Below are 21386 nucleotides of genomic sequence, written 5' to 3'. Positions count from 1 at the left end.
TGGAAAGCTGCTACTGGAAGAGAGGAAAGCTGGTTGCTTTATACAGGTATGAGGTCTTGTGCTAGAGAAATGAGTATTTCCATCCAGTTCATACCCCTTCAAGCTATTAGAAAAATAGACTTATGAAAGATAGAAAGCAATGGGGTATTGGCTGCAACATCAAACATGAGCGCAGTGACTTAGTTAACTGCAGCTCTGCTGAGGATGGGAAATATCCACAGAGACCTGTTATAAATATAGGACTGGTCAGGACAGAGCCACATAAAAATCTACTGAAAGGCCCAAAGTCAGTGCAGGAAACAGAAGGACTTGTAGCTGCACATGCAAAGTTGGGTGATGCTGGTTTTAAGTCAGAGCTGAAGCTATGATAAAGTTTGTTTGTGCCTAGGCTTGGAAATTATGTTGGTATCTATATAATCCTGCTGTTCCCTTGTGATCTTTAATTAGTTTAGTTTTGTGATTGGTTGTCCTGGAAATCCCCTTTTCCTTGGCTTGGGTGGTAAAAACTGGACTTCTTGGTTGAACAACCTTTTTCTCCATTTGTCAGCAGTCCACCTCAGAGAGTGGGCAATGGGAGTAGCCAAGCAGCACAAGAGGAGTTTATCACCTGTGTAATTCAAAGGCATCACAGGGGCTCATTCAGGTGTGGAATTTAAAGATGAAATGTTGTATAGAAGATGGGAAAATAGCACAATGTATGACAAGCACCCGTGAGAGCTCATTATCACCAAAGCACTCAAAAAAGAGGTTCTGATGTTTTGCTATGATGTCTTGAAGTTATAAAGTCTTTAGTCATGCCATGAGAGAGCTGCTTCTCAGGAAAATGCAGACAGATGATGGAAAATTGCTACAAGGAGGTGTGATGCTTTTCTTGCATGTCTTGTATTCCTGAAGTGGGTTCCCAAAGATGGGGAGAAACCCTACTGCAGCTGGTCATGGAAACTAGAGAGGGAAATGATGGGATAGTCAGCACGTAGCCCTCCTCCTCACATGGATCTGAGGGAAGGCAGGGACTGAGGAAAATGTCCTTGCTGGCAAAAACTGCGTGTAGCACCTAGGACTGCTGGGATCCAGGAAATTGCTCAGCATAGCCAAGGTGGGAGATGAGCTAACACTGAGCATACACATCACTGTGGCTGGGACCTGGTCAGCTGGCACCAGGGTTTTCAGCCTGCGGTGTTTTACTTCAAAACATGGTTCATGTGAAAGAAAGAGGTTTGGGCAATCTGCTTGTGGCTCCTGCCTCTGTGGGCAGGCCCTGAGCTGTCTCTTTGAGCTTCTACACAGTTTTGGGACCTCATCAGCTGTCCTGGTTAGAAAAGAAGGCCAGCAAGTGCTTTGCTGTGTGATACATTAACCAGAGGGTGCTTGTGTCTTACCATTACCAGATAATATCTGGGATGTGCCTTACTAGGTTCATTTTCATTTCCACAGTGAATATCTAGAGGTGAAAATTGCTTTCATGTTAGCACAAGTCCACAAAATACTGTAGTGTGGGTCTTCCATCCCCTGTGTACAGCAGCCCTCCCTCAAGAGACCAAGACAGCAGGTACTGCACGGGCAGCCACCCAGCCCCTGTGGTGCAGCTGGGATGTCTTGGTGTGGGGTGAGCCCTTTAATAAACCAATGATGTTTTATAAACAGCCTGTCATGAGCTCCAGGCTGCCAAGCTGAATTGAACCCAGAGCAAGGTGAGCTGCTGAAGAGAGGCATAACATGCACCCTGGGTAAACTCAGCTAGGAGCAAAGAGGCAGTGCTTCCCCAATGCCAGGGAAGGGAGCACAGAACTGCCAGCCTGTCTGGCCTTGCAGGGCACTGATCCTACTCCTGGAGGCTCAGCTGCAGACTTGCCAGGATTACAAAAGCTCCACATGCCCCTTGTGAGAAGAGAAAGCTACCCTGACAGTGAAAGGAGAGCAGCCAGGCATTTTCAGGGCTGAAGCAGTTTCCATTGAACACAGCTGGGGGTGCCTGTGGGGTCGGAACAGCACTGACACAAGAGCACAGTCACCAAAGACTAGTTCTGCCAGTGCCTTGTTCAAAGGCATATTTTGTGCAGATACTTCCCTCAGCAGGGCAGCAAGAAAAAACTGAGACTGCATCCTTTTTTACCTCTTTCTTCCACAGTGTGCAGGAATGAAAACTCTCCTATTTCATCCATAGATGTAAGTTTGCAAGAGCAGAGTTCATGGAACTGAAAGGGAGTGTTCCTCAAAAAGGCTCCTAGTGTCAAATAAGATGTGATTAAAAAAACCAAACCCTTACTTGCCACCCTTGTCTGCTTTTTGACTCTTTTCAGACCAGCAAGGCCCTCTGGTCATGATGGGAGAGCTGGGAATTTAAAGATGAAATGTTGTACAGGAGATGGGAAAATAATACAACAAATGATGAGCACTCGTGAGAGCTCAATATCACCAAAACACTAAAAAAAGAGGTTCTCGTGTTTTGCTACGGTGTCCTGAATTTGTAAAGTCTTTAGTCACGCCATGAGAGAACCGCTTTTGAGGAAAATGCAGACAGATGATGGAAAATTACTACAAGGAGGTGTGAGGCTCTTCTTGCATGTGTTGTATTTCTAAAGTGGGTCCCCAAAGATGGGGAGAAACCCTACTGAGCAGTGTTTCCTGGGGACCTTACTCGATTCATTTTTGTTGATGTTGTTGGGCCTTTGCCTGAGACAGAATCTGCCAGACAATATTTGTTGGTAGCTATGGATTTCTTTAGAAAATGACCTGAAGTTTACCCAAAAAGGAACCATGAGGCTGTGATAGCAACCAAGCTTCTAAGGGCTGAATTTTTCACCATATTTGGGGACCTAGACACAAAGAGCATGCAACAAGGCAGAGGTTTTGATGCCGAAGTATTTCAACAGGTTTGTCAGATGCTAGTAGAGAGTGACAAAAGGACCAGGACTGATCCAGCCCTTTGTCTATTCTGTTGGGTTTTAATGACTTTTGGTGTAAAGGCAAAGCACTGCCTGGCCCCAGTTCTCCTCTTCAGACATTAGCCAGGAAACATAGCCCAGTCCTTGTGAGAAATTAATAAATCTGGTCTATATAAATCCAGCCTATCTGGAATCTGCAAAAATAAAGTGGAACAGCCGAGGTTTTTCTAGAGAAAATCTGGTGCAAATATTGCCTCAGGCAATGTGAATGTGGTGTAGGCTTTTGTGTGGAAATCTGGCTGATTGCACACCCCGCAGAGATGGAGATATTAGGAGCCTGCAGCAGATAAACCATGGTCTGTAGCACTGACCACATACATGCATTAACACATAAGAGGCCAGTGGGTCCTGGCCAAGGAGAAGTTATGAGGGTAACTGAGTGGGTCCTGAAAGCCAAGAATACAGCTAAGGGTGTTGAGTCTGGTTGAAATTAGTTCCCCACTGGGGAAAAACAGGGAATGGCCTCATTTAGCCCACAGATTTCATTAAAACCAAGAACTTTGCTGAGAACTCCTCCTCAGGATTTCAAAAGAAAAGGGAGCAGCAGCTGAAAGCCTGTGGTGGCATCCCAGTGGGAGTAAAGTCAATCCAAGCTCTATGAAAATGTCCCAATAGGAAAATGTGATATGAGTGTGTAAATAGCTACACTGGTTGCTCTTCCTCCCTGTATCCCTGGCATGAGGTAGGTCCATGGGTCTGGGTTCTTCTGGAAGGAGGCCGAGCAGGGCATTTTTTTGCAGGGATTTCTGACAGCAGTGAGTAAATCAGTTCCCTTTTGTTCAGTCCTGTGCCAGGAGTATTAACACAGAGCATGGGCACTGAAAACTGCCCAAAGCACATCTCAGAGCATGCCTGGCCCAGGTGGCAGGGGAAAGCAGGGGAGCTGGCAGCATGGCAGTGATAGCAGTGTGGCACCATGGTTGAGGTGGCCTGTTCCTCGTCCTGGTGTGTTCTGCTCAAAGGGATGTCAGACCACCCCTTCTCCAGGCAGGCAGTTCTGCTCCACAGCCTTCAGCTCTCCTGGCCCAGCTTTCTACTGGGGCAAAAACCTTTAAACAAGAAGATGGTACAATGGGTTCCAGACTCTCACTGCCTGGTAATAATCGATGAAGCTTTCTACTATAGCATCCAAACACCAGAGTTCATCGGCTGACAGGAGAAAAAGTAACCTTTTATTTTCTGTTTCTTAGATCATGTTCTTGACAAAGTTTCAAACTCATGTTATGTAGTCCACAGTGTACTAGAGTTTGAAGCAGATTGGACTGTATAGCAGTTTATAAGCCTCAGCTTCATAAGCTGTAGGAGGTGTCAGTGGAAAGAACAATGTGGTTTAAGCAAATTCAGGAAGCAGCATCTTTGCTTTGGAAAACTGAGGACATAAGCCACAAGTACTCAGAGGGTCCCTGATTCCAGGCAAGTCTCTCGTTACCAGCAGGCACAGCCCAGGGCTGTGCTCCCTTCTTTGGAATGGAGAGTTTCCTCTAGCACTAAAACCTTGGCTTTAGATCCCTGGCTTCTTGGAAGCTACATACTCATAACTCTGTTCACTGAAGGGGTTTTGGAGTTTGGAGTCCCATTATTTACATCCGACTGTATATTTTCTCCTGAAAGCCCTATAAACCAAACGAATTGCAGAAGAAATCACACATTCCCACACAGGCATGTTTGCCTCTCATGAATCTGAAAAACCATGACCCAAATGTACTGTGAGACAGTAAATCTGTGAAGGCAGTGTGTGGGAAGCCTAGTCTGAGATGAGAAGGAAGGAGAAAGCAACCCACTGCAGCCCCCAGTATCTTTCCCTGCAAGCACTCTGAGCCCATGAGCTGGAAATGCTTTGGGGAAAGAGAGGCCAGCCAGTGCCTGTCACCCCATTAATTCCAGGAGCCCTCAGACATTGGAAACTGAAGTGTTTATCTGTTCTGCCTAAATTTCAACCTTTCCAGACCCTTGCAGACAGGCTTGTTTCTGAAGAGAACAGAAAGACAGCTGGTGAAAAGGGATCTTGCTTGCTCTCATCTAGGAAACTGAAACAGCACATACCTTTCCAACCAGTGCTTTCCAGGTGCACTGATTCTAGCCCATGTTTTCTGATTGTGTATTTTATTCTCCTCTCTAGGCCGTCCTGCCTGCAGTCACTCTTTCCACCTGCTTTTAAGCACCTCCTGGTGCTTCCCATCCTGCTAGGAAAGGCAGCTTTTAAGCACTGAAGCTCTCCTTGTGGTACTGATGTCATGATGTCTCTAGGCAGAGACTTTCTGAGTTATGGTCCATGTAAACACACAGCCACCCTCATGGAGATCAGCCATCTCCCAGAGTAAGGGCTCCCCTAAGGAAGTATTTTGGGAGTCAGGGAGCAGGAAGGATGTATACCCCATGTTTTATTTGCAAATTGTGAGCAAGGTATGAGTTTTTGCGGTCTGTCTGGGACACAAAATTGTTGTTGGGATGATGCTTGTGAGTAATCTTTGGTCAGCAGATTGTGTGTGTGTGTGTGAACTGATGCAAGGAGCAGGGGGCTGAAAGGGCATCTGTGGTGGAGTGGAAGGTGGGTACATGGTGGACACAAACGATGAGTCCTTGTCCCCTGATTGGAGGAGCACCTCTGGCAGAAGCAGGTTTCTGGGACAAATATTCCTTTTCACAAGTTTCTAAAGATGATTTATGTAAATGCTTGCTAATGTTTACTTCACATTTGTAGCCACTCATGTCAATATGATCCCATTCTGGAATGTTAACTGGAAGCAAACACAAAAGTGGGCATGAATTCCACTTTTTAATTTAGGCTGATTTTCATGGTCATTATCTTTCACGTAATCATCCAGTTAGGTTGAGAACTAGTGGAGCTCCAGGAGTTCCCCTCCTTCCAAGAGTCATGATTTTTTTGTTTTCTGTTAGGAAAATGTGTTACCAGAGTCAGTGTTGTTTGTGTCTACTGTCTGACACTTCATACCACAATCCTGCATCCAGTTCCTTCTAACTTAATCAAAACTTAACAATCTTGCCTAAAAGCTCCCACAGCAGTTGTTTGCCTCTGGCTGTTTTTATAATACTTTTTTTTTTTTTTTTTTAAGTTCTTCTGAATCAATTAAGCCATTTCCAAGAATGTAACTAAAACTAAGCACATTTTTGTTTTCTCCACGTCAGGAAAAAAAATCTGATGATGATTTTTTCATAAGTTCTGCTGCACTGTGCAGCAAGATCATCAGATTTACAGTGGAGCTGGGCTTTGGGTAGGAAATGTGCTTTGTGCCTTTCCTCTGAAAAATTATCAAACAACTAGCCATAAGGAGTTGTGGTTTGAACTGTCTCAGTAGTGACACCTTTGATTTTCACACCTGAAGACACTGCAGATTTCTCATGTTCTTGGAGTGTTTTCAGGCAGGTCTGAACTTACTCTTATTGCAGTGGCCATTTACCACAGTAGTTTGTCCACCCTTGCCTGGACCCAGGCAAAGAAGGGGAGCAAAGGCTGGGATAAGAACAAGGAATTTTGATGTGGCAGAAACTTGTTCTGAAGACTGAGGAGTGTGTTGGATTGAATGGGGGCTTAGATCTACTTGGCCAAGATACAAAGGTATTGCATGATTCAGGACATCTGAGGGGCACACGACCTTCATCTCCAGGCTGCAAAAATATTAGACAGTGTTAAGTACTGTTTAAAACTCAGGCTTCACCTCACTGGGCTCATTGTGACTCGAGTGTGACCCTCTGGCACAGTTTGGTGGATGCTGTGGGAAGCCCAGAGGACACTGCTGAATAGGGTGTGGATGCCATGCAGTAAATAATGATTGCCTTCAAACACTGGATGATGATAATGATGAGAAAACAGAGAAGTGTTCACCACAGAGAGGGTTCCAGTGTCTGTGATCCGAAGACCCAGAAAGCAAGAAGTATTTAGGAAAAAAAGTAAGAGGAATGGCACAAAAGTCCTTCAGAATGTGCTCTCACTGCTCATCTTCTGGGGTCCAGTAGACATGTTTGGTCCTGGCATCATGTCTAAATGTGGTGCCAAGCAGCCAGGGACCATTCCAGCTGGCAGAGGCTTCACACAGTGTAACCATCAGCAGCCACAACAGTACCAGGAGTGGCTTTATAAATTAATAAAGTTATAAATTCTATTATAATTTATAAATAATAATACATAATATATAATAAATTATTATAATTTATAATTTAATTTATAAATTAATTTCGTGGTGCAGGTGATGGTCAGAGATCCACATCTTGGCCTGATTTGGTCACCACCAAGTACAACAAGTGGCCAGACTCTGGTAGCTTTGGCCACCTGGGTCAGGCAGCTGGAGAGCATGCACAGGATGGGCAGACACTGTGGGAATGTGGCTCACCAGGCACAGTCTGGGAAAACAACTGAAACACAGATATGGAGTAGAAAGTAAAGGTCAAATGCTCTTGGCTTATGCAAATCTACTTCTGAGTTTTTTTGGTTGTTTTGGTTTTTTGTTTTTTTTATTTAATTTCCCCCCCCACCCCGGTGATAATTATATGTGTTGCAAGGTGAAGTAGTTCTCAAGCGAAATGAAATCTTTCTCTGACCTCAGAGTGCATAGCTCTCTGAATTAGCTGACAAGCACAGTTTACCCTTTGAGCAATTCATGACTCCCCTTTCACAAGTAAGAGCACACTTTTGTGGATGTTTTCCTTGTTCAGTACTACCTAATGGATTTTTTCCTTAATAACTGTCATTTGACCTGTATCTTGGGTTCAATCCCCATATGGGCCATTCACTTCAGACTTGGACTCAATGACCCTTGTGAGTCCCTTCTAACTCAGAATAATCTGTGAGTCTGTGAATGTTGCTATTCTCAGCTCAAAATTAAAAATGTAAGTTGCTGATTGTGAATATTATTTGTTGTTCGTTTGCTAGATGAATCTTAGGCACATTTCATCCCATTTCCTCTTAGTGCCTCATTATCAACAAACCTTTGCCTCACTGCTTCTGTAAATCATTTCCATCCCTTTCCTTTGGGAACCATGTGTTTGGGCTCTTGCACAAGAATCTCATGAGAGTAATTGGTCAAGTCATGCAGTATCATTTTTACTCCTTGATGAATTGGCAAAACTTCATTAAAGGGGGATTATTGAACAATACATAAGTATTTTTTTGGATGAGGAAAGCATTGTATTTAAACCATGATGAAAGCAGGGTTTCCCAGTATTTTACCAAGCACAGTGGCTTGCATCAGCTATTGGTATCATTCAAAAGACTTAGATTATCCTGGCTCCCATAGTCAACATATGCCTTCTCTCTTCTGGGATATGAAGGATGTGGAGCTAAAGCTCCAGAGGAGTCCTAAGTGGGTATATATGCTTCAGAGCTGATGACAAAGGAGGGAGTGTTTCAAACATTCTTTCCCTACTCCTCTCAGCCTCAGCAGAAAAAAAACATGAGGTGCAAGAGCATAGCACTCACAACTTCTGGTAGTATCCCATCAGAGGCTGCAGCAGTGTTGGTTTGCAGCTCATGGCAAACACCAGTGGTGGACACAGAGCCAGAGCCAGACTGAGGCAGGGGAGAACTGTTTGCTGAGAGGCTGGAGGGAACCTACAGAGGCCAAGGGTTTATTAAACTTCGGTTTGACTGGAGCTGAAATATGTGCCTCTAGAGCAGGGCAGCAGAGGTTCACAGAGTCCTTTCTGTAGACATTTTATGACAGTCTTTAGGGATACATATAAGAAGACTGGGGCATTCTGAGTAATTTAAAAAAATATTTGTTTAGACTGTGTCAGGGTCAACTGGAGTTTCCAAGCAAGGCAGTCTTAGATGGATTTTTCTGTCTTTTGCCTTTCTCCACAGCTATAGTGTAGATATACTATGGTTCATGGCCAGGCCATGCAGTGCAGCCATATCCCCTCAATACCTCAAAACAAATCTCAACCTCAGAGAGAACTTGAGGTCACTGTGTACCCCTGCACTGCATGTGGGGTGCAGGAGACCACCTGCATCTCATGGAGAGCAGGGATGAGAGTCGCTGGTACCAGGCTTTGCTGTTGCACCTTCAGACACTGTCAGGGGTCTGGGCTTTCCCATCCCACTTGGCATCCTCTGCAGGAAACCCCTGTGGGGCTGCAGCACTGCCCCCACCTCATGACCAGGGTGTAAAGGTCAGGAGAAACAACCTGTTGCTCTCAGATTTGCTGTAGGTTATTGTGTCTTGCTTCTTGGCTGGCAAGTTCCCAGTTTGGTTGTGTTGCCTCTTGCTTCAGTTTGGGATTTTGCTGCCCTATTACTCTCTGCCAGTAAAAGCTGATGCCAGTCTGTTGCCCAGGCCCAGTGGCTGTGAATTAGTGGGTTTGGTAGCCAGAAACCTAATTTCTTTCTGGAATGCTTCTAAAAGCCTAGTGCTTGTAGGAATTTTCCCAGACCTGGCCAGCCTTGAGTTTTGCAATGTGCAGTTGGAATGGAAATGAATTATAGATGTTCTTCCAAGAACAGGCAGGTTTGGGGAAGGCTGAAGGTTTTTCTTCCCTCGTCTGGGCCTTTCTTTACTAATCAGCTGTATAAAACTGAAGAACAACAGAACTGTTTTGCTAAGAAATCTTGCCCAAACTTTGTCTCAATGTTTAAACTCAACCCTTTCTGTGGTTCTGTGAGGCTCAGTCAATTTTGGTTGTTTTCTGCTTTTATGCCAGCTTTCCATCACTCCTGCTTTCCAATTTCCAAGTGTAACTGGTAGCACCCAATTCCCCCTGAGATGTGCATTGGCTTCCAATGGGGTTGCCCCAGTATCTCATCCAGACTCAGGAGTTCCCAGTTCTTCCCCATGGGGGCATCTGGAGGCCCAAACTGAGAAGCAGAAGGAGTGCCATGGGAGTGGCGTTGGGAAGATTTGTTTGGGACTGCCTGACTGCCCATCTGAAGTACACAACACTGCACTTAAGGGCAGTGCAGGGACACACATGTGGGGCAGTGCCTTGCTGGACTAGGGCTGCAGGCTGGCTGCTTCAGATGGGCACAACCTGCTTGGCCACCGCCCTGGCCACTGAAGTTTGTCTGTCATTAATTTGAACCAGGACTTCATAATGCAGATGCAGCTGAGCTCTTGCCCAGCCCATTACAAAATGGCCTGAACCTCCCTCCTCCTGCCCCTCTTCTCAGCCAGCAATTTCAGGTTGCAGGTCCAGCACTGCTACCAGCAGCACAGAACAGGCAACTAGAAGTCACCTCTGGGAGGCAGCTAAACTTCAGCAATGCATGGCTGTCTCTGCTGCAGAGAGGTTGCTTTTGCAAAGCAGACAGACAGAAGAACGCAGAGAGAGGCAGACAGACCAACCAACCAATGATGTGAACAGCGTCCAGGCAGGCACCGACTCACAGGATGGGGTGAATCACTCTGCAAGCTGGCAGCAGGGAATTAAACTGTGCCATAGCCAGACATCAGAGCAAGGATCAACTCCCTTCAGGCAGCTTTGTCTCCCCAGCACGAAGTAGCATCCCCCACTCCCTTCTTAACTAGACGGCTGATTTATACCTTCTGTCACAGGTGATGGCTGGTGGTGCCTCACTTGGCATGTGGTTAGCATGGAAGGCAACACACACATTGAGATGTAGAAGGCTGCATGACTCCCTCTCACCCTGACAGAGCAGAGGTCCTGCTCATCCAGAACACAGCCTAGGATGGAAATTGTAAGGAAAATGTCCGGGCCATGCTGTGGGGAAGAGAGAGGCACTGACTGGTTGCAGGGGAAACCTCTGGAGAAGATGATAGCTAGCAGAGAAGAGCCTCTTTTTCTCTTGCAGTGCTCAGGTGAGGGATCTTTTCAGATCCTTGCAGTGGCCAAACAGCATGGATGAGGTTAAGATGAATACATAAATCTGCATCTGATGGGAGTTCTTATGCTCTTCCTTTCAGAGTGAGAGCTTAGCCCTAGGCCCTGCATCTACCTCATCTACCACTGACATCTGAACTGCAGGCACCGAGTGGCACTGCCTGCTGTCAGCCCCAGAGCTCCACAGCACTTGCCTTTCCCTGCTCCAGGTGCAGGGTCTGACTTCACAGGGCCCCAGCACAGGGAGGGGGTTGAATCCTGGCTTCCTAAGGTGCCACTGTCACTAACTCGGCCTGAGACAGCATCCAAGCAGAGGAGGGGCAACCTTGACAGATCTAGATATTTCTAAAAACAACACAACAGAGGGATAACTGAATGATCCCAAAGTAAGGCAGACCAGGTGGATTGGGCAGATGTTGCTCCAGATGCTGACAGCCAGTAAGGATGTCCCAATAGGAGAACTCAGCTCAGAACAGAGTTCTCACATCAGGACAGAGCATCAAGGTGTGCAAAACCCTACAGTGCCTGTCTGTGAAGAACATAAGCCTTCAGCAAACAGCACTGAGGATCTGTCTTTTCTGTCTTTCACTTGCCCAAGGATCTGTGAACTCTTCTGGACTGAAATCCCAATCAATAGTTACTAGTCCGTGTGTAGGTATGAGTCTATGACTGAGATGACCATTCAATACTTCGTCCAATATTAGTGATACTGATTTTTTTCTTAATGAAATCACATATTTCATCTATTCAGCATTGAGCCAAGGCTTCAGAGCAGTTAGGTGCTTACATCTAGCTCTGAGGAGCTTAGGAAAAACCAATAGCCTCAGGCAATCACTATCATGGCAAAGCATGCAGGACTGCTTGGGAAGGAGGAGACTACTTATCCAAAAGGTATCAAAAACCAGAGCCAAGAGGAAACTGAAAGCCCTTTCAAGTCCCTTTCCCATCCTTGCCTGCTTTGTCCATCTTCCTTGGCTGGTACTCACTGGGGATATATCAGTTCTGAGATTCTAGATGGCTTTTGGTTCACATGCACTGCTTTAGGCAGAGACACAAGTAGGATGGACAAAAATCTAAAATTTTTTTTCTAGCTGTTTGTGACATGCCTACAGTGGGAAATGAGACATTTTAAAATGCAGTAGCCCACCCATCTTGTCTGTCATACTTTCAAACTTTGCACATAGCCCGGCATGCTGCAAACTTGTTGATCACCCCCAGCTCTGTGCCTGGGAGCATCTTTGTGGGATCTAATGAGGCTCTCTAATGAGCCACACTGAGGTGGCTGTCACTTCCATCTGCTGTCCCTTAAAAAGTCATCTTGTGGCTGATCCTGGCATATTCCCAAGGCACTGTGTCACCCCCTGCAACACTGAAGACCTTCAGGTGTCTGAGAGGACAAAACCATGTCACTGGGAAATTAATAGGCTCATCAGAGAGAACTGAGATGCCCAGCTCCAGAATATTGGCATAAGCAATAATCTCCTTTCATATTCAGTAGTGAGGAAGCCATGGTATGCAATGGAGCAGTTTTATTTTCTCTCCATGGAGGCAATGGCAGTACATTTTCTTGCTCTTTCCTTATATTATGTTCTGGGAACCAGAAAGTCAACTGCAATTGCAGCAGGTTGCTAGAAGCATTTTTGTGCCTTCAAAATTTGCTAGTCAGCACTTTGCTCCTTTTCAGATGAATGTGCCACATGAAAAAGGACTTGGGGAATGAGCTGTGCCTTTTTCTCTAGCCACAGCTTCTATGCAGAGTTTTCAGAGTTGATTTGTTTATGTAAAAGCCAGTTTTGTTAGCGTCCTTTAAAAAACATGAAAGAGGAGCAAGCAGCACATGTTGCATTTGAACAGACAATGCTGAGGTCTCTCCAAGTAGCCACAGGGTGTGTGAATCCAGCTAATCAAGCAATAAAGCAACACATGCCCTCAAAAACAGATGTTTTTATTGGGGGGGTGAAGCTAGTTCAGAATAAAAGTGAGAGGAACAGCAATTTTCCCAAGTAAATTGTGCATATTCCCCAGGCTTGCTGTGATGTAAACTCCTCAGCAGCACTAGAGTTAATGTTTATCAAGCTGTCTGTCCCCAAACTCATACAGTGATTTACTCCAGGACAACTAGCCAGCCAGGAACAAGAGGGCTTAAGTGCAGCCAGGGCTGAGGTGAATTTGACTCACAGAGAAACATCTCCCAGGCACACAGTGGAGGTAGAGCCAGTGACTCAAGTTATACACTGGCTTCAGGGCCACCAAAAAACCACCCATGGACATACTGTGTGGGATCTTCAACAGTCTCCAGACTGCTTTTCAGAAATAGAAGGAAGTTTTTAGACCTTTCTGCTCCAGGCCTTAGTATTGTTCCTGCTGATCAGAAAAATAAGTTTCTTCTCAAAGAGGGGAGCCCCAGGTATGGTCAGGAGGAGCACACTCCTTTCCCCCTTTCATTCTTGTACAAGTAGAATTTTCTGTAGGACTTTGCTCTGTCTGTAATTAGCTCCCCAAGGTGATCAGACATTTCACAGGTATTTTTAGTCTGTGAGTAATCACTGAGTGTGTCCCCCCCTTTGCTCTAGAGCCTCGGGAGGCTGCAGGCAGCAGAGCAGAAGTGCCAGCAGCTTTGACAAGCTCAGCAGAGATGGATGGTGTCCATGCAGATGAGAACATTCATGCAGTGGTCTCCTGAGCACAATGGGAAGCCAGTGAATGCTGTACCATGAGCAGAGGAACAGCTTCATAGACCATTTTAGAACATAAACCATATTCAGACTTCCTTCAGGTTCTGCAGAATCAACCAAAGGAGGTCCCTGTATGGGAGGGATGGATGGGCCATATATTCATCCTTATCCAAACTTGAAATGGAGTTGATTAGCAGGAAACAGTAACTGCAGCTTCCAGAATGAAGCCAATGGTTTGTGTCCTATGCAAAATTATACCACCTGCATTTAAGAGACGAATGCTGCCCCATTTTACACTTCAGTTGGACACAAGAGTGAAAGTATGATTAAGCATCTGATCATTGCTAATAAAATCGGTGATGCCACATATGACTAAAAAAGTGCTAAAAGTTTTTCTACATGTGCAGACTGCAAGAGCACTGACTTCCTGAACAGAAATAAACCTAAATATTTGGCTCTTTATAAATCTAAAATTCAGTCACTTTGGTTTTTCCTATATAACCGAAAACGTGGATGTTCTTTAAATCATAGTTTTGTGCTGGCTTCTAGACTTTAATGATAAATAGGAGGCAGAAGACTGCAACAGACAGCTTAGAAACAAGTATCATGGTTTCAGCACGTGTTAAGGTAAGATCTCACGAGTTGCAGAAGGTTCCTGTGGTTGGCCAAGTCCTTGAGGTGTGCTGGCTCAGTGTGGTGCAAATCTGCCTTGGTAAGAAGTGTAAAATACACTCCATGAACCTTCTCTAGCCAAAATTTTAGCACTGATATTTAAGCAAGAGTTGAGAGAATGACTTTTTTTTTTTTTAAAGCCTCATTGCTATGAAGAGTCAGATCACTCCTGTGCAGGCAAGGAGAGGCACCCTGAAGTGGCCAGCAGTGGAGGCCATAGAATTTGGGGGTGGGCAGGGGGGAACACTCTTATGCCCACACTTGGACAGGAAGGCAGAAGACCCCGGTGTCACTTAGTGTGGGAGCAGAGGGGCAGGCTGGGGAAGCCCCATGCCACCTGCACCATGCTCTTTGGACATGAACTGTCCACAGACAGACAATGTCTGTGAGCTGCCACATGCCAGTAGGTGTTCCAGGCTACCCTTGTAGCCTCCCAGGACTGGGATGGCATCAGCTCTTTGCTGAAACTGTAATAGCTTGGACAAGATGTCACCAGAGCAGTACAATAGCAGTGCCAAGACCCAGCAGGCTGCTTTGCCTGGAGCCCAGGGGAAGCTGCCCTGTGCTGGCTGTGTCCCTGGTAATGTTGGCCATGTGGCTCTCTTGCAGCCTTATGGGCTGTGGGGCTGCTGCCACAGGCTCTGTGTGAAGGAGCCTATCGTGCAGGAGCTGTGATTTGTCATGCATGTGCTGTGCAAAGCAAACCTACCATTTCAAGTTGGGCCTGAAGCTGTGTGTTGGAAATAACCCAGTCTCCATCCCCGTGGATGCACCAAGCTGAACTTTGCTCTAAATTAAATTCCATGGATAAGATTGTACATAGTGAAGATTTTACTTCATCATCCTCTCAGAATAGCACACCTGAGGAACAAAACAGATCCAAATTATGAATCCCAACATTCTGACAGCATGATAAAGATGACTGCTCCCTTCAGGAGCATGGCAGCAGAGCAGCACAATGCCTGGCTGTCTCAGTGTTTTACCTCATTGTCACAGGTGAACATGGTCTTGTGTCTCTTGCATCCTCTTTCTCCTCTGTAGGGTTCCCAGGACAGATGTGGTGAGATTTGAAAGGCATATTCCCTGCAGAAGAAGTGGGAATGCCTGCATCCCTCCTGCCCAAAAGGAGCTGCAGGATGCTTGGGACCCATATGCCCAGTTATCCTGGACTGTCCCTCGGCAGCTGACACAGGGTGACTCAGGGAAGGTCTTGGGAGTGCTGATGGTCTAGCAGGCATCCAAGGCACTGGGAGTGCAGGGTATAATTTGGGAAGACAGAAAATATCCTCCTTCTACAGCTACAAGGGCAAGGATGGATTGGCAAGCAGAGAAGGAGGCACCAAGCTGTCCTGTCGGGCTTGTAAGGGTGCAGTGATGCTCACATTAACTCCTTCCATGGAGATCTTCACAATATGTAACTCAAGGTCTCCCTAGGTTTGATTAGAAACAGACACCCCAAACTTTGCACTGAAACTTTGAGGCCATCTCCAGTTACAGGAAGTCTGGGCATATCCATATGCAGATGTATGCAATTTGTTTCACTTCAGCAGCTAGCGTGACTGTTTCGAGGTCAGGGAGCCTGTTTCTAGGGAATGACAGTTACTTCTTGGGATGCTCAGCTGAGGGTGGGTGCTCACCATGCCCTCCCTGTGCTGCCATCCTGTCCCTTCCATGGAAACAGTTCATCCCTACCAGGGTCCCCAGGGGCTAGAGGTGAAGAAGCCCATGTCTGCTGCAGTGCAGGAGCATGAGAGCAGCGTGGCTGAGCTGCAAGGAGGGCTCTGGGCTGGCAGAGCAGGCACAGGAACACCCACTGTGTGTGCAGCAGGGACAGTCCTTGCTCCTTGGGGCTGATGGTTTGTGACAGAGATAACTTATCACTGCCGAAAGTCCCAGCTCTCAGCTGCAGTTTGAGCTGTGCTGTCAATGAAATTAGAACAGACACAGATCTTCTCTCTCTCTCTCTATGTGTGTGTCTTTGTGCTGATCCTTCCCCAGCTAACTGAGCTTCTGAAGCACATAAAAACCAGCAGAGGAGTTCCCAAGTAAGGCTTCAGGTCTTGTTTTTGGTGCTGCTGGAGCTGCAGGGGTCTTAGGAGTTAGGGAGGCAGCCAACACAAAGCCGTGGGGGAAAAGGTACTGAGCTTCCCAGCATCATAAATAATAAAAGAAAGAGAGAAAGAGAAAAAAACTCCAACCTCTTGGAATACTTTATTTATTACTCTGTCTCTACTGAGTCCCATAGGTGGTAGTCTATTGCTGCAGACTTTCTGGAACTGTTTTATTTTCAGTTGTAAAAATTATAAATACCATGTCCATAGCATATGATTTACCAAGGCTGCGGGGCAGGGCACTCTCCCAGCCCATTTTGGGCAGGTCTGTCCACCTGCATCCCCCAGGAGCAATGGGAGAGGTCAGCCAGTTGGAGAAGGCAGGTTCAAAGAGGAGGCAATGTGTCAGACACTGGCCTAGACACTGGTCCTGGAACCCAGGGAGCATAAGTTTTGGCAAAATGTTCCCAAGAATCAAAGCAAGGAGCGCTGAGATAGACATCAAGCTTTGGTAAATTTTATAGGGAGCTTCTTAAAAGTCTGAAGGAACAATATTAGAGAAAGCAATAAATGTGAAATCACAGTAGGGTGAAAGTGGCAGGTAATTCCATTGCCTTCATCCAAGGTCTGCCTACAAGCCCTCTGTACCACCTGAGCAATTTTCTTCTCAAATCCCTCTCGTACCTCATACCCCAAGGGTTAAATCTGGGCCACCCTTGCTCTCATGCCTGAGGGTGACAGCTACATTTCATCCTCCTGGTTTCATCCCAATCATCTCAGTGCAGTCTTTCAGCTGGGAGAGTGAGAGATGGGCACGGACTTGTACATTGTACACCTTCTCACAACATTTTTCATGGGCTTTTGGCTGTGAAGATGTGACAGAGCTGTTCACAGAAGGGCTAAACTGTAAATATAGTGTGAATTAGCAAAAGGATTTTGTAACAAGAGATGAGTATTGCCAAAGACACAGGCTAAGATGCCTAAGCTGGCATTAATGACCCTGGCTATCACATTGCCTGGGAAAAGCTCCCAGTGGGGACATCACTAAATAGTGGAGCTGTTTCTCAGAAAGACTGATCCTGGCCTGGAAACTTTTAAAAATAGATTAAAGTGAAATTTCAAAAAAAAATGAGACACTTGATGTGCTCTTGGCTTGGTAAGGAGAGTATGCAAAATACCACAGTATCACTCCCCACACATTTAGGAACTGAGCATAGCAGCTCAAGGTTAAAACCTGCAGTAGGGCTACCATGTTTTTGCCCAAAGATCTCAGTCAGAAATGCAGCCAGGTGTGACATTTGGCTGTGCACTATATGCCAGGTGACCAGTCACTCACACAGCTCTCTTTTGTGTCCTGGGTTCAGCCCGCCATGCAGAGCAGCAGTGGCATCAGATGAGGCAGAGCCATGGGTCCCCACCAGGGTCCTGCTGGCCGAGCATCACTCTTGCCAGTGAAGGGGACACCACTGTCACTGGAGACAGGAGGTGTGCAGGAGAGGACACACAGGATGCATATACCCTGTTACAAAGCTCAAAGGTGGTTTTACTGTAGCTCTTAAGCCTTAGAAAGGAAATAGTTCACTGGTTCAGTGGTTGAAATGTCTTCTTCCTGTGCTGCCATACTGCTCTCATATGTCATGTCTCATTAATTATTAATTGTTGAGACCAACCAGGTGGGAACAGCCCCCAGACTGCTGTCACACTCCTCTCATTTCCCTCTGCCCTGCACACAGGGGATGTTGTTCCTGCAGGTGTCTCATACTGTCCTTTTCCATGCCAAAAGCAGTGCAAGTCCTGGCAGAAGGCTGTGGGAGTGACTGGGGGTGCCAGACAGGAGCACCTCTGCTGACACACCACTGCTGCCTGAGGATGCAGGAGCAGAAAACAAACCCCACTGCACCTGCTGTGTACTGGTTTTCTTCTGTGTTATGCAGCAGGATAGCACAGATGGGCTGGTGACAGAGGACCTGTATGGTGCAAGGAGCAGATGGATGCCTCTCAGAGACCTTCCCTGTGGCCAGGACCAAGGAATGTAGTGCTCCATGTTCAACCCTGATGTGGCTATTGAGAGGTTGAAGGAGGGCCTTGCCAGGGTGTGTGCACCTGAGTGTGCAGGGCTGATCCTCTAACCTAGGTCTCTGAGAAGGAGCAGGAGCTGAGAGAGCTTGCCCCAACCTCTTCTTGCCCATCTGTGCTGGGCAAAATTGGTCAAAAGATTTATATCTGTTTCCTTTTCTCTCTCTCCCTGCCCCTTACCCCTGGTCAAATCTGCCCTCCTCTTCCCTTCCCTCCCCTCCCCTACCTCCCTAGGTAAGGAAAGCAGTTTGGGAGAGCCTGACTTGCAGCCAAACTCCGACCCTTCAGCAATGGACAGCAGCTACCTCAGCGTGAAGGAAGCCGGGGTGAAAGTGCCCCAGGACCGGGCCAGCACAGACCTCCCCAGCCCCATGGACAAGACTGACTCGGAGAGCAACAAGGGCAAAAAGCGGAGGAACCGCACCACCTTCACAAGCTACCAGCTGGAGGAGCTGGAGAAGGTCTTCCAGAAGACCCACTATCCCGATGTCTATGCCAGGGAGCAGCTAGCCATGAGGACAGACCTCACTGAGGCTCGTGTGCAGGTATGGGGGGAAATCCTGGGGCTGGGTGAGGGCTGGATGAGCTGCAAAAAACCTCTGAGGTTCCTTTGCAGCCCCACCGTAAGGTGCAGGCAGCCAAGCCCTAATTAGAGCCTGTGGCACAGGGAAAGCACAAGGAGGTACATCCACATCTGGCACTGGTGCCAGCTCCTTTATTTGGTCTGGTGCCCTGCAATCCAGTGTTCACAGAAACACCTCTTGCCCTTGAGCTAATGGGACAGAGGGTGGGAAAGCCTCACCACCACCCTGAACAAAGCTTGCACAAAACCTGCTCTCTTCAGGAGGCTTGCAGAGGACACAGGTTCCTTAATCCAAGTGAGAGCAAGCTTTTCCACAGGATGGGCTTTTTCAGGCAGATGGGGCTGCAGAGGTGACTGAGAGCTCAGTACCAGAGAATATGAGGTGATACAAGAGAGGCAGCTCTTGTCACCTGCTTGGCAGGCACTGAGACTGCATGAAAGCTGGAGATCTGGAGGCAAAAGGTGCACCCACCACCTTAGGAGGAGCAGGAGAGTCAAATAGCCATACTCTTTTGACAGACTCAATCACCTCCACCTACACAGGTGCCAGGTCTCATGAACTAGCTCCCTCGAACTAACCTGGGGGCCCAGCAAACCCAAAATCCACATCAAAGCAGGGAATGATTCTCTGACTACTGCTCTTTCCTCTGAGTCAAGGTTAAACAGGAGGCCTGTCAGGGCTCAGAAGCATGTGCAAAAAGGAGCACACTGCATGGAGTGGACATCCCCAGCTCACACTGTGGTGGCCAGCTCCTTCTCCAGCACAGCTAATCCTGTAACTTCCATCTGCATGCATTTGTCAGCTCACCACCTCCAGAACATGCATAAGCATCAAGAATAATTGGCCCATGGAGACACCTGATTCTATCTTTTATACCAGGAATATTCCCAGCTGTCTGGCAGCCTCTGCTTTAACCTTTACAAGTAGTTGTTGCAAATAAGGCCCACATCCCTGCTTAAGTCCATTTTAGTTTGTACATTCACTACTGGATTCAGCCAGAAGCAAGAATTTTCTTGTCTGCTTTCCTTAATTGGTTTGCAGGGCCGGTGTGCTCTTCTTCCCCACAGCTGTTTCTCTTCAGGCTGGACATGGCTGCGTTTCAGTAGGCAGCAGTGCGATTCCCACTGGTGCTGATCACTGCAGGATGGGCAGAGCCAGGCAGTGCTGCAAACATCAGCTCTCTACTTGTGCCACTGGATGCAGCTCTTGATTTCCCAAGAACACACCACAAGTGCTAATGGGGTCTCCTGGGAGGCCAGGCATGGCATCGGGTTACTGGCTGCACAGTGCATGAAATTCCTTTAGCTCAGGAATGAGAATGAGGTGCTGGAGGGTGGCGAGCTCCTCCTGCTCGCTTCAGAGCCAGGGTTTGCAGCTACTGTGTCTTCCCAGGCAGCGTGCAGGGCTGGCCATCAGACCCAGGGCAGGCAAGACAGATGCAATTTACACATTCCTTACCTGTGACCCCTCATTTCAGGGTTTTTTCCCCACTTTACCACTGGATCACACTTCAGCTGAGGGCAGAAGAACTCCCTAGGTCGCCAGGAGTATATTTGGCAAAGAGGGGTCTCAGCTTGCTCTGGGATAAGCGTGCCAGTAGCCTGCTGCCACGGGCAGCCAAGAACAGCCTCCCTGCTCCTGCTCCTGCCAGTGCACACCTCTCACTTGGGATGGCGATGACAGGGCTCGTGTGACAGAGCTGCTGAAGGGCTGGTCTAAGTGGCCTGGCTGCTCGAGCACTTACCCCATGGTGAAAGGGGTAAGCCCTTGAATCTCAGTCATTCCCCAGCTCTGCCGGGAAGGGCCCGGTGACTCGGGCCATGGGCTGGCACCAGGCCATGACCTCATGATGAAGGACTGCCAGGCTGTCAGAGCAGTGCAGACTCCATCAGTGCAGAGCAAGAGCCAGCAGGTTTGTGCCCAGTGCTGCTGGTGCTGGCTGGGCCGGCCCAGAGGCTGCCCAGGTATCTCAAATGTGCTCCCAGGGCCGAGGCTGCTGGTTAGAGAGCTGTTTAGTCCTGGCATGGCAGTGGCAGCCCCTGGGAGGCACAGTCTGTGGTGGCACAGGGCTCTTCTGCTGATCCTGAGAGTGAGGCTTTTGGAGACAAAGCCTTAGAGAATCACCCTAGTGCCTGTCTCCACCTCTGGGTTGTGCTATAGCTTGCTTAGCCTTGACTTTGGTCTCCCATCCCGTGGGCAGTTCTGCTCTGTGGGGTCTTTCAACACCAGTAGTGTGGCATCAAGGGCTATTAGCTCACAGCCCAAGAGTGGGTATGGGCATGGGGCTGCAGCTCAGGAGGCTGATGGCAAAGCACATGCCTGCTGCAAGGGCCAAGAACCAATGGCTAGAGGGTGGAAATCACAAATGAGGCATGAGCCCCTCATTACTTTTCACCTGCAAGCCAGAGAGCTGCTAGGTACTCAGACACTCCACAACACTGGGAGAGGCTCTAGCTGCTGTGGGGTGCTTGGGCGCACACCTACTGCAGCCCCATGGGCTTTGAGGGAAGCACAGTAGTCCCTCACCCAAGGAAGATATGGTCATGTAAGGGATAATCCTGCCCTGGAATGATGTTTTGGAGGTCAGCTTCA

The 21386-nt window shown here is 47.5% G+C and overlaps 1 protein-coding gene across 1 annotated transcript in view; it reads left to right on the top strand.

Annotated features, from left to right (window-relative positions):
• ALX4 (ALX homeobox 4) overlaps positions 1-21386 on the top strand; it is a 43371-nt gene that overhangs the window by 9751 nt on the left and 12234 nt on the right. Inside the window, exon 2 of the mRNA XM_014873524.2 lies at positions 18445-18755. Coding sequence (XP_014729010.2) covers positions 18445-18755 — 311 coding nt within the window. The remainder of the gene's footprint in view (positions 1-18444; positions 18756-21386) is intronic.

This window comes from Sturnus vulgaris, chromosome 6 (genome assembly GCF_052056855.1).
Source record: "Sturnus vulgaris isolate bStuVul1 chromosome 6, bStuVul1.hap1, whole genome shotgun sequence".
NCBI lineage: Eukaryota > Metazoa > Chordata > Aves > Passeriformes > Sturnidae > Sturnus > Sturnus vulgaris.
This window is presented reverse-complemented; position numbering and strand designations above follow the sequence as displayed.